General features: G+C 43.4%; 1 protein-coding gene across 1 annotated transcript in view; it reads right to left on the bottom strand.

The window, feature by feature from the left end:
* LRPPRC (leucine rich pentatricopeptide repeat containing) overlaps positions 1-14,194 on the bottom strand; it is a 253,528-nt gene that overhangs the window by 33,306 nt on the left and 206,028 nt on the right. Inside the window, exons 32-33 of the mRNA XM_040351539.1 lie at positions 11,828-12,032; positions 2,365-2,486 (exon numbers count right to left, since the gene is read on the bottom strand). Coding sequence (XP_040207473.1) covers positions 2,365-2,486; positions 11,828-12,032 — 327 coding nt within the window. The remainder of the gene's footprint in view (positions 1-2,364; positions 2,487-11,827; positions 12,033-14,194) is intronic.

The raw sequence follows: 14,194 nt of genomic DNA on the forward strand, positions 1-14,194 counted from the left end.
CGTCCATGGATGTCCCCCCAAGTGCGCGCATCGGGCATGTCTTTTGGCCACAGCTGACCACAGATTGCAGTAAAGTGCTGTCATGCTTTTTTTTCTATTAACATTCCTTGTAATAGTAATAAAAGTGACCCAATTTTTTTTTTTTTTTTAAAGGACATTGTAAGACAAATAAAAAGTAAATAAAAAAAAAAGAAATAAAATAATATATATATATATATATATATTTATTATTTATTTAAACACCCTATCCCGCCAAGCTTGCGCGCAGAAGCGAACGCATACGCAAGTCAGGCCTGCATATAAAAATGGTGTTCAAACCACACGTGAGGTATTGCCACGATCGCTAGAGCAATAATTCTAGCCCAAGACCTCCTCTGTAACTCTAAACATGTAACCTGTAGAAATGTTTAAACGTCGTCTGGGCTAACTTTACCGTTGTCTTATTTTTGGAGTCAGAAAAGTGTCGCTGAGGAGGGGCTGGACATAGCGTAGATTTTTTAGAAGTGGGAGTACATACCAGTATTAGACAGGTATCTGCTCCCCCCTCCCCACTGAAAGGTGCCAAATGTGATACCAGAGGGGGGAGGAATCTGGACAGCTAAAGTTCCATTTTGTGTGAAACTCCGCTTTAAAGGGGTTGTAAAGCTTAGTTTATTTATTTATTTATTTCTAAATAGGTTCCTTAATGCTAGTGCATTGTTGGTTCACTTACCTTTTCCTTAGATTTCCCTTCTAAATGTTTTTTTTAATTGTCTGGATTTCTCACTTCCTGTTTCTCCTCAGTAAGCTTTCCACCATCATCCGAGACGTTCTGGCTGGGGGTTAGTCAGTGTGCTCGCCCCCTCCCTTGGGACTACATCCCTGCGGGGAGACGCTGTGTTCTTGCAGGGATGTAGTCCAAAGGGAGGGTGCGAGCGAGCCGACTAACCCCCAGCCAGAACGGCTCGGATGATGGGGCCAAGCTTACTGAGAAGGAATAGGAAGTGAGAAATTCAGACAAAGAAAAAAAACATTTAGAAGGGAAATCGAAGGAAAAGGTAAGTGAACCAACAATGCACTAGCTTAAAGGAACCTATTTAGAAAATAAAAAACAAAGCTTTACAACCCTTTTAACAACTGATGACTCATTTAGCTGGTGTAAACAAAGTCCTGGCAATCGGAGCTGTCCAAAAAACATTAACATTGCTCAGCTGCTGAACATAGTTTCTTTTTATATCTTTTGGTTTATTAATCTACAGATCAAAGGGATTTTTATTTTATCTACATATCAAAGTCAGTTTTTGTTTGCTTTGTTCGTTATTTTTTTTACACCTTTAACCACTTAAGCCCCGGACCTTTAGGCAGCTAAACGCCCAGGCCAGGTTTTGCGATTCGGCACTGCGTCCCTTTAACAGACAATTGCGCGGTCGTGCGACGTGGCTCCCAAACTGAATTATTTTATTATTATTATTATAGAGCGACAGTTTTAAAAAAAAATGCAATATTTTTTACTTTTTTCTATAATAAATATCCCCCAAAAATATATAAAACAACTTTTTTTCCCTCAGTTTAGGCCGATACATATTCTTCTACCTATTTTTGGTAAGAAAAATCGAAATAAGCGTTTATCGGTTGGTTTGCGCAAAATTTATAGCGTTTACAAAATAGGGGATAGTTTTATTGCATTTTTATTATTTTTTACTACTAATGGCGGCGATCAGCGATTTTTTTCGTGACTGCGACATTATGGCGGACACTTCGGTCACACATTTTTGGGACCATTGTAATTTTCACAGCAAAAAAAATATTTAAATTGCATTGTTTATTGTGAAAATTACAGTTGCAGTTTGGGAGTTAACCACAGGGGGCGCTGAAGGGGTTATGTGTCACCTAGTGTGTGTTTACAACTGTAGGGGGGTGTGGCTGTAGGTCTGACGTCATCGATTGTGTCTCCCTATAAATGGGATGACACGATCGATGCAGCCGCCACAGTAAAGCATGGGGAAGCCGTGTTTACACGCGGCTCTCCCCGGTTCTTCAGTTCCGGGGACCGATCGCGGGACCCCAGCGGTGATCGGGTCCGCGGTCCCGGAGCTTCGGACTGGGTCGCGGGCGCGCGCCCGCGACCCACGGCTGGGTAGATGTACAGGACGTGCCGGTACGTCCATCTGCCCAGCCGTGCCATTCTGTGGACGTATATCTACAGGCGGCGGTCGTTAAGTGGTTAACATATATTTACACGTTTCACATTGAAAAAAGTGCTAGCAAAAGTGCGGCCAGCCAGACTTTCTTCACATTGGGCCCTTTAATTCTAGGTTACCCAGCCAATTTAACTACAGTGTTCAATAATTTAACAATGCAGGATAGATAGATACAAAAACTAACCTTTTTCCAGTGCTTCGGACATGTTGTTCTGAATTAGCTTCTGAAACAGGTAAGTGAAGGAGACCTGTGGGTTTTCTGTACATAATGATTCAATCTCTGAGGTGGCTTCTTCAAAGTTTTCACTGGAGAGAAATGGCATATGTAAAACAAGGAACTGTTAAAACTACACTGAAGTACAGTGACATAAGAATGGCACATACAGTACATCTATAATCTACAGATCGATTAGTGGCCAGCATTGCTATCTTGCAGTGTTGGGGACTGGGGGGGTGGGGGGGCTGTACCTCTGCTCCAATCACCTTGGCACTCCAGGTGGAAGTGGAATTCGGAAACTGTCAAAACTAGGCACCCCCCCCCCCAAAAAAAATAAAGTAAAGTAAAAGAAGGGGGAGGCCTCAAATACAGCATGTTGAGCCTGCCATGAGTGCCACCGGCTCAACACTCCTGGTGTTAATTTACATATTGGGGCCATCAACAGTGCTTTGAAAAAGTATTCATACCCCTTGAAACTTTCCACATTTTGTCATGTTACAACCAAAAACGTATTTATTTGTATTTTATCGGGATTTTATGTGGGACCAACACAAAGTGACACATAATTGTGAAGTGAAAGAAATATGATATATGGGTTTTAATTTTTATTTTTTTTACAAATAAATAAGTGAAAAGTGTGGCGTGCATTTGTAGAACGCATCAGAGTCAAAACTTTGTAGAACCGCCTTTTACTGCACCCTTTCCTTTTTGGGGAGGTCTCCACCAGCTTTGCACATCTAGAGAGGGACATTTTTCCCCATCCCCTTTTGCCAAATAGCTCAAGCTCTGTCAGATTTGATGGAGAGCATCTGGTTGTATGTTTAGGGTTGTTGTCCTGCTGGAAGGTGAACCTCCGCCTCATTCTCAAGTCTTTTGCAGACTCCAACAGGTTTTCTTCTAAGAATGCCCTGTATTTGGGCTCCATCCATCTTCCCATCTACTCTGACCAGCTTCCCTGTCCCTGCTGAGGAAAAGCATCCCCACAATATGATGCTGCCACCACCATGTTTCACGGTGGGGATGGTGTGTTCAGAGTGATGTGCAGTGTTTTCCACCACACATAGCGCTTTGCTCTTAGGCTAAAAAAGTTCAATTTTGGTCTCATCTGACCAGAGCACATTCTTCCACACGTTTGCTGTGTCCCCCACATGACTTCTCACATACTGCAAAAGGGACTTTTTATGACTTTCTTCCAACAGTGGCTTTCTTCTTGCCACTCTTCCATACAGGGCAGATTTGTGAAGTGAACGATTAATAGTTGTCCTGTGGACAGATTCTCCCACCTGAGCTGTGGATCTCTGCAGCTCCTCCAGAGTTACCATGGGCCTCTTGGCTGCTTCTCTAATTAATTCTCTCCTTGCCCAGCCTGTCAGTTTAGGTGGACGGCCATGTCTTGGTAGGTTTGCAGTTGTGCCATACTCTTTCCATTTTTGGATGATGGATTGAACAGTGCTCCGTGAGATGTTCAAAGCTTAAGATGTTTTTTTTAGAACCTAACCCTGCTTTAAACTTCTCCACAACTTTATCCCTGACCTGTCTGGTGTGTTCCTTGACCTTCATAATGCTGTTTGTTCACCAACAAACCTAGAGAGCTTCACAGAACAGCTGTATTTATACAGAGATTAAATTACACACAGGTGAACCATTTACCAATTAGGTGACTTCTGAAGGCAATTGGTTCCACTAGATTTTAGTTAGGGGTATTAGACCTCTTTCACATTGAAGCGTGGAGCCGCGGTGACGCTATAGCCTCGCTATTTGTAGCGCGGCTATACCGTCGTATTTACCGCGCTAACGGTGAGTTTTTAACCCCCGCTAGCGTCCGAAAAAGGGTCAATACCGCCCGCGTTGCTTGATTTCAATGGGAAGGCGTGTTATAAAAGCGGTGAACACACCGCTCCTATACCGCAGTAAAGATGCGGCTAGCAGAACTTTTGGAGCGCTCCTGCTAGCGCACCGCTTCAGTGTGAAAGCCTTCGGGCTTTCACATTGAAGCCTGCAGGGCATGATTTTTCATGCGGTATAGCAGCGCTATTTTTAGCGCTGTACCGCATGAAAAACGCCTCAATGTGAAAGGGGCCTTAGAGTAAAGGGGGCTGAATACAAATGCACCCCACACTTTTCACATATTTGTAAAAAAAAAAAAAAAAAAAAAAATTAAAACCATTTATCATTTTTCTTCCACATCACAATTATGTGCCACTTTGTGTTGGTCCATCACATAAAATCCCAATAAAATACATTTGTTTTTGGTTGCAACATGACAAAATGTGGAAAAGGAGTTTGTTTCAAGGCACTGTAGATGTTAAGAGAAACTTATCAGGAGATAAATACGAATGACATTTTTAATACTGACAAACTCCTTTCCTGACCGGCTTACTTCCTTTTCATCAGTGACTCGCATTAAAGGTCCAATCCCAGGAACAGTACTGGACCAAGCAGGTGGCTCAGCATAGCAGCCCAGCATCTAACATTTTTACAAGAAGTTACATAATAGCCTCCTCAATAGTTCTTTAATGACAGGGTAACTTTAAAAAGCGATACTAAAGCTTCACATTTTTTTTTAACCACTTAACGCCCGGACCATATTGCTGGTCAAAGACCAGAGCACTTTTTGCGATTCGGCACTACGTCGCTTTAACTGACAATTGCGCGGTCGTGCGACGTGGCTCCCAAACAAAATTGGCGTTCTTTTTTCCCCACAAATAGAGCTTTCTTGTGGTGGTATTTGATCACCTCTGCAGTTTTTAGTTTTTGCGCTATAAACAAAAATAGAGCAACAATTTTGTAAAAAAATGAATATTTTTAACTTTTTGCAAAAAGCGTTTATTGATTGGTTTGCGCAAAAGTTATTGCGTTTACAAAATAAGGGGTATTTTTATGGCATTTTTATTTTTTTACTATTAATGGCGGTGATCAGCGATTTTTTTTCGGTACTGCCACATTATGGCGGACACTTTGGACACTATTTGCATTTTTATAGCGATCAGTGCTATAAAAATGCATTGGATTACTATAAAAATGCCACTGGTAGTGAAGGGGTTAACACTAGGGGGCAGGGAAGGGGTTAAGTATGTTCCCTGGGTGTGTTCTAACTGTAGAGGGGATGGCCTCACTAGGAGAAATCACTGATCTTCTGTTCAGACATTCTATGAACAGAAGATCAGCATTTCCCCCCCTGACAGGACCGGGAGCTGTGTGTTTACACACACAGCTCCCAGTCCACGCTCTGTAACGAGCGATTGCGTGTGCCCGACGGTGATCGCGCCCGCCGGGCACGGGAGCGAGCGGGGGGCGCGCGCGCACCTAGTGGCCTGCGAGAGAGCCGATGTAGAGCTACGGGCTCTCGCGCAGGGGAGCCGACCTGCTGCCGTAAAACGACGGCGGCAGGTCGGCAAGTAGTTAAAATAACAAACATATCATACTTCCCTCCACTGTGCAGCTCATTTTGGACAGAGTGGCCTCGATCGTCCTCTTCTGGGGTCCCTTGGCGGGTGCCTCGGCTCCTCCCCGCTTCTGATAACCCTTTGTGGGAAGGTGGTTACCTTGCGGGCACGCTCCCGAGTCCTGTATTCTGCGTCCATAGCCGCCAACTACAGGACTCACCCCCGCCCCCCCCCCCCCAGCCCTCACATCATTGGAGTTGATTGACAGCACTGCAAGCCAATAGCTGCGTTTCTATCAATCTATCCAATATCCAAAGAGCCGAGAAGCCAGCGCGCTCACAACATGGGACTTTCGAGGGCTCAGGTAAGTAAATGGGGGGGGACCTGTAAGCATCGGATGTTTTTTCACCTTCATGCATAGGATGCATGAAGGTGAAAAAACGGGAAGCTTTACAACCCCTTTAAGGTAAAGTTGGCCTTGTTATAGGAACTAAACTACATTCTAAAAGAAACCCATATGTTTTAGAGTTTACTATCCACTTTGCTTCAACTCTTAGGTGTAACTTGGTACTTGAGCAAGCTAGATATTATTATATTATTGCCTCTTCCCTGAGCAGGAGTGACTTTCACCCGAGCCAGCAAGAAACCATTGCTACCTAAAAGGCATTAGAATGAACATTAAGGCTTGATATTCAATAATTGATGTGAAAAACTATTACTGTATTTCAGGAAATATAAAATTAAATATTTACCTGGGTCTCCCTTTTTCCCCCCTCTAGAACTGTCCTGCTCGATTCAAAAAGTGATATTAAATATAATTTGCCCACCACGTTGTGGTGCTTTAGGTTTTATCGTTGAAGGGCCGATGCTAATAATTTAATGTGTTTATGATGTGTACACACACGCGCGGGAAATGTGCCGTCTACATAACCTGGCCTGACAACTTCATTTGGCCACATCTCCGCTCCGGCGCTCCATTTGTACTTCTGATGAAGGCGTGCATGAAAGGCTTGGATAAGAGCCGCAAATGTGCACCTAGCAAATGTAGCTTATGATTTAACTCACCCTGGCCTTTAACCAGCTCTCCACTGACAGAAATTCATAATTTAAACTATCTTCTGAATATGGAAAACACATAAAACCAGCCATTAAAAATCAGTACAGTTGATTGGTTTGACCCGTTTTAATAAAAATCTGCTTGTACTGATTGGGCAGCTCTACTCAAAAGAGTGTGTGTGTTTTGGATGGACACAGGACAAGATTTATTATCTTAAAAGTTCTTTCTAGCCGCTTGGGACTCCAGTTGGGAGAGCTCTCCCACCACGGCCGTACTTGTGTCACTGACACCGAAGTACCCCATTGGTCTGATTCACAAATACAAGTTGGCAAGTGGTATAACAATTTTCTCGCAGTCACACCTAATTCAAGAAAGCTTTCTTGCGCACCAATATGATGCAATGTCTTGCACGTTCCCCTGCTGATAAAGTTTGCAGGTAGAAACTTTCCTAAAAAAAAACAGTAGGCTACCATGAATATACACTATGGGCCAGATTTAGATACAATGGCGTATCTTTTGGCCAGCGTAGCGCATCTCATTTGCACTACGCCGACGTAACATAGTGAGGCAAGGCCAGTATTCACAAAGCACTTGCTCGTTACGTTGGCGTAGCAAAAATGGGTCGGCGTAAGCCCGCCTAATTCAAAGTAGGCTGGTAGGGGGCGTTTTGTATTGAAATAAATCGTGACCCCATGTAAATGAGGCGCCGATCGTACGGCGCATGCTCAGTATCACGTCAAATTTACTCCCTAAGATACGCCGGCTCAATGCCTGTGACGTGAACGTAACCTACGCACAGCCCCATTCACGTACGACTTAAGTAAACAACGTAAAAATATACGCTTGTTCCGACGTCCATACTTTGCATTACCTACGCCTCATATAGTCTGGGTAACTTTACGCCGGACGTAAGCCTTACGTAAACGGCATAGCCGGCGCAAGTACGTTCATGAATCGGCGTATCTAGGTCATTTGCATATTTGACGCGTAAATCTACGGAAGCGCCCCTTGCGGCCAGCATAAATATGCACCCAAAATACGACGGCGTAGGAGACTTACGTCGGACGTATCTTGGCCAAATTTAAGCGTATCTGGTTTCCAGAATATGCTTAAAGATACGATGGCGCACATTTGGACTTACGACGGCGTATCTGGAGATACGCCATCGTAAGTCCTTTCTGAATCTGGGCCTATATTGTCAAAAGTATTGGGACATCTGCCTTTACGTGCACATGAACTTTTTATGGCATCAGTCTGAAATTTGACGTCCGACTTTGTAAGGCATGTCGTATTTGAAGATACTGGTAAAAGTTCTTATTTGACAGTCGGTAACGTTCTTTCAATATATCAAAAGATAGCATTACATCTCCCTCAAACAATTGGCATAGAAACATTAGTCCTGCATTTTTCCAATCGACAAGTTCCGGCAATTTATTTAACGCAAGCAATAATTGTTCCATAACGGCCTGTATTTAGGGTATCCCTTCAGGGGTTTGTAACAGTCTGTTTGTTCTATTCAAAAAAATTGTACATAAAGGAAAATGCATAAATACATATAAATACTAGAAAATGAATACATGTATATGAATACTTGTGAACCTCTGTGTACTGAATTTCTAAGGACATGATCCTTTGTGAGTATGATGAATTCCCAAGTCCCACGAATAGATGTTTTGCCGCTTACCTGCTGTATTCATATACCTTTATATTTATACATTTTCTAGTATTTATACGTATTTATGAGTTATCCTTTATGTACATTTTTTTTTTAATACAACAAACAGAGTGTTAAAAATCCCTGAAGAAGGAATTGAATACCTACACCTCCCATCTCCGAAACATGTTGGGATCATCTGTGACCACACATTTACTGTAACCTGTACTTTTGAGGCTAGTGTGTTCCGTTATTCAGCTGCTGTTTTGTTCGATCGTGTTCAGGTGCATTGTTTTTAGGTGTACCTACTTGTGCATTTTCAATATACCGTATATAATCGAGTATAAGGCGAGTTTTTCAGAACATTTCTTTTTGTGCTGAAAATGCCCCCCTCGGCTTATACTCGAGTCACCTTTTTGCACCTGATCTCCCGAACTTTGGGGACCCAGTACCGGCTGGCCGTAGGTCCCCTGGCAACTTGGCACACATGTAGCCCCACTCTTCCTCTACAAGTGTGCAAAGTTTGTTGTCTGGGGGACCTACGGCCGGGGAGCACCGACTTTTTAAAGCCGGGCACCCCTTCCAGAGACTCTCATGTTAAACGTCAGTCTAGTCATAGGCACAGTGAGGCATGCAGATGGACACCCTAGGCTTATACTCGAGGTCAATAAGTTTTCCCATTTTTTTCTGTGGTAAAATTAGGTGCCTCGGCTTATATTCGGGTCGGCTTATACTCAAGTATATACAGTCCAAGGATCTTGCAGTCCAAGGACCTAGACTGTGGAACGCTCTACCGACCAGTATCCGAAACGGAAGTGAATCACCAGGCCTTCAGGAAAAAACTCAAAACCCATCTATTCTGAAGGCAAAATATAGTAGGAAATGGATACCAAGCGCCCTGAGGCGTTTCAGGTCGCTTGTGTCGCGCTATATACGTTTTTCACTCACTATATGTATATTCAATAAATTTTTACATTATTACTCCCTTTCATGCTGGCTCACTTTCCTTGCCCATAAAATTCCTAAAAAGGGCACCCCATTTCCAAAATGTTCTCTGGGATGTGGCAAGGATTGCCAGTTACGCACTCCTGATTGGTTTCTTCTCGTAGTCGTTTTTTTAATAAAGAGTCAAGACGTTTTTCCGCTATGTGGAGCCTGTTTTCTGTTTTTTTCCGACTGCCACGAGATTCATCTCTGGAGTTACTGAATGCTGTAAGGAGAGAACGATTACAGAGACCGCCTAAGCCTATTTGACTCTTTAGGACAGGGATATGCAATTCGCGGACCTCCAGCTGTTCCAAAACTACAAATCCCATCATGCCTCTGCCTCTGGGTGTCATGCTTGCTGCTGTCAGAGACTTGCTATGCCTCATGGGACTTGTAGTTCTGCAACAGCTGGAGGTCCGCTAATTGCTTATCCCTGCTTTAGGACATTAAGGGTCAACTACATTCCCCATGAGTGGGGACCTTCACTTACCTTCCACGAGATGTTTGTCTAGGAGCACATTGAATACAAAATTGAGGATTTACATGGCAGGAGCCTGCAATTTGGGAAAAAAAAATTCTTCCATACTCTACCCAAGAATTAAAAGAAAATGTGTAAATAAATAGTCACAGACAGATCTGTCTTCAGCTATGGGAGACTTGGCTATCTTTGAAAGGTCTACCAGGGCTTTCTGCTTCTTAGTTTCCCACTGACTCCATTGATCCCTTTAGTTATCTGTAAAGGGCTAATTCTTCCCAATGGCCACAAGTGTAAGGATCATTCTTCCTACTGATCCTCATACTATTGTATCATAAGTTGCAGATATGGTCATTTTTAGTTGGTTCCCCAAGACTGGAAAGTTACTATATACAGTGGAACCTTGCATTACAAGCATAATTCGTTCCAGGAGAATTCTCGTAATCCAAAGCACTCACATATCAAAGCGAGTTTCCACATAGAAGTCAATGGAAACAAAAATTATTTGTTCCGCATTGACTACAATGGCAATCAAAATCTGCATGTGGCCAGAGAGCCTCGGAAACACTCGGAAAGGCCCGGGGATAGCTCGGCTGACTTTGGAAACCCTTGGAAAGGCTTGGAAACACCGGGGAACTGAGTATTTCTGAACGGCTCTGCTCAGCTCCGGCACCTTTAGGCAGCTAAATGCCCAGGCCAGGTTTTGTGATTCGGCACTGCGTCGCTTTAACAGACAATTGCGCGGTCGTGCGACGTGGCTCCCAAACAAAATTGGCGTCCTTTTTTCCCCACAAATAGAGCTTTCTTTTGGTGGTATTTGATCACCTCTGCTGTTTTTATTTTTTGCGCTATAAACAAAAATAGAGCGACAATTTTGAAAAAAAATCAATATTTTTTACTGTTTGCTATAATAAATATCCCCCATAAACATATATAAAAATGTTTTTTTTCCTCAGTTTAGGCCGATACGTATTCTTCTACCTATTTTTGGTAAAAAAAATCGCAATAGGCGTTTATCGATTGGTTTGCGCAAAATTTATAGCGTTTACAAAATAGGGGATAGTTTTATTGCATTTTTATTAATTTTTTTTTTTTTTACTACTAATGGCGGCGATCAGCGATTTTTTTCGTGACTGCGACATTATGGCGGACACTTCGGACAATTTTGACACATTTTTGGGACCATTGTAATTTTCACAGCAAAAAATGCATTTAAATTGCATTGTTAATTGTGAAAATGACAGTTGCAGTTTGGGAGTTAACCACAGGGGGCGCTGTAGGAGATAGTGTTCACTTAGTGTGTGTTTACAACTGTAGGGGGGTGTGGCTGTAGGACTGACGTCATCGATCGAGTCTCCCTATATAAAGGATCACTCGATCGATGCAGGCGCCACAGTGAAGCACGGGGAAGCCGTGTTTACATACGGCTCTCCCCGTTCTTCAGCTCCGGGGAGCGATCGCGACGGAGCGGCTATAAACGAATAGCCGCGCCGTCGTCCCGGATCGCTCCCCGCGGGAATCCGACCGCCGCATGTAGCGGGGGGGGGGGGGGGGGGGGTGGGGGTCGGACCCCCCACCCGCTAGAAGGCAAGGACGTACATGTACGCCCATTTGCCTATACGTGCCATTCTGTGGACGTACATTTACATGCGGCGGTCGGGAAGTGGTTAAAACACGTTACTCATAAACCAAGGTTCCACTGTATATAGATTTACAGTCGTTTTTGATGTAGTAGGCGCTGCACACTGACATTTATTTGTGCCCCATGCATTCAAAGGAGGGGAGCCGCGTTTAGTAATGAACTCCGTCTATTACCACACGGTTTATACACGAGGCCCACTGGTATCTACTCAGGTCACGTCTTTACTTACTTTCTGAAGTGAGCTAACAGTTTGGTGTTGAGATATTGTCTGTTCATTCTGGGAAGGTCTACGCCGCTGCTGACCGTCATCGCTTCCATTTTTTCCAGGCTGCCCACATCTCCTCTCATGGCGAAGGCTTCGGTGAGTCGATTCACTGTGAGGCGGCTGGGCATACTGCCATCACTGAGTAACTTCTCTAGGGTGACTAGTGCATCTATTCAAGAGGAAAAGGGAAGGAAGCACAGGACAAAACTGCTAAAGTAATCACTGATCCAAGGCTTCACAAAATAGAAGAGACAAGCTGAGACGTGATTAGGATCTGCTCTGTTGTTTCTCATATTAACGACATGCAGAACACTGTTGTGAGTGCTTGAGATTAGAGTTTAATGATGGAACTGGCAGTCTGTCAGCAAGATGCTGAGAAAGCAATATGGAATGGATAGCTTCCCTCTAAAGGGGCTGTGACAGCCAGAATACACAGTACTGAGATTTTATCTTTTCATCTCTGTGATGAAGTATGAACAGACCGCCAACAGTGAATAGGGACTATGCAGTGTCCCCGATGGTAAAGATACATTTTTTACTGTCAATACTACACAGAAAAACACTGCTGAGAGCTTAATGGCAAGGTCAGAATAAACAGGCTGCATATATTATCATAGCATTCTTAGAAACAGCCTACTTTATTTTTTTTATTGTATTTATGCTCTACATGCTCCGTTTGTATCATGCTCATTATTGTACCAACTCATCTTCCTAAAACCTACAAACCATGCAAGATCAAACAAAAATTAACCTTCAACCCTTTCACTGCCAGAGCAGTTTCTGCACATATTTTAGGCCTGAAGATTACCTATAACCCTCATACATGATATATTTTCTGAAAGCAGAGAACCCTGGAGAATTAAACAGTGGCAGATGCAATTTTTTTATGTCACACAAAATGAATGCTTCATCAAACCCATAATTGTGGTGAATACCGACACAGTATATTAGCCACGTTTTTGTTAAAAAAAAAAAAAAAAAGGAGCTGAAGAGGTTAAAACAGTCTACACCTGTGAACTGGTGATAAACTACAGTACCCTAAACTGTCTATAGGCGAAGCTTTAGGTCTTGTTCACATGGGGCGATTATATCCCTGCCCTATGCTGGCCCATTGTTTACAGGCACAGGGATGTGTGCATCACCCAGCAGTTCTATTCATGTCTATTGGGACACAACCTGTGTGTTCCAATATGACACCCATGTGGGTGCGTGTCCCTGAATTCACCCTGGGTGTGTTCCGGCCCTGCACCCACAGCTGCACGAATGTCACATTGGGATACAGCGGGTGAGTCCATGCAGCCGCTGTGTCCCAATAGACATGAACAGAACTGACGGAACTGGGATGCATGCAACACCTGTGCATCCTCTTGCTTATTTCCTTTTATTGATCTGATGTATCTATTTTATTACTTAAAGGGTTTGTGAACCCATTTGTCTAAGTCTATGCCAGACCCTCTATTAGAGAATGGCATAGCACACTGTGTAAAGCATTTTTAAAAAAACGAGCAGTGTGAATACAGATTTTCAGCTGTCTTTAGGCCGGTCACGTGATTCGCGGCCACTTTCCAGCTCCGATGGATTGCTTCTGTGGAAGGGGACGTGATCTCCCTCTGACGTCAGCTCCCCCCGCAGAAGCCCTGTCTCGTAGCTGTAAATCGTCGCTAGCCACGTGACCGGCCTGAAGACAGCTGAAAATCGGTATTTACACTGTTACACTGCTCGTTTTTTAAAATGCTTTACACAGTGTGGTATGCCAGCGGGTGGGCAGGGCTGAGTGGAAACAGACAGACAGGGAGCCGAGAGGCAGGAAGGAGGGGGAGAGAGGAAAGCTGAGAGCAGGCAGCGTATAATGGAGGGACGTACTCTGACCACGGTGGTCAGGGCTCAGCAGCCATGATTTTTGTGGTCAGTATAAAGAGGGCATACATAAAGTGGAGGGTTCAGGGAGTTTTTTTTTTTTTTTTTTTTACAGTTTAGAGGAGGGCAACTGCTTTAACTTTATTGTCATCACATTAGGGGCTTAAAAAGGCCCTAGCTAATAGCACAATGTACAGGACAGGGCCTTTTTAAGAGATATTAGGGGTCCCCCCTGAACCTGATCTTCTTTTACCCCAGCCAGAGCAGTCAAAACCTTAATTTAAATACCACTAAAATGTTGTGACGGCATTTGAAAAAGGGCAGCTCTTGCAAGAAAAAAGGAAACCCACAAACATCTTGCAGCTGAAGGTATTTTATATAAAGGAAAAATTTGGGAACAACTGCGCTAAGATGATAGTTTGAGATTGATAAGCAGCAATTAAATTGTGTATAAACAAATTATGAACAAGTGAA

Source organism: Rana temporaria, chromosome 4 (assembly GCF_905171775.1).
Source record: "Rana temporaria chromosome 4, aRanTem1.1, whole genome shotgun sequence".
Classification (NCBI taxonomy): domain Eukaryota; kingdom Metazoa; phylum Chordata; class Amphibia; order Anura; family Ranidae; genus Rana; species Rana temporaria.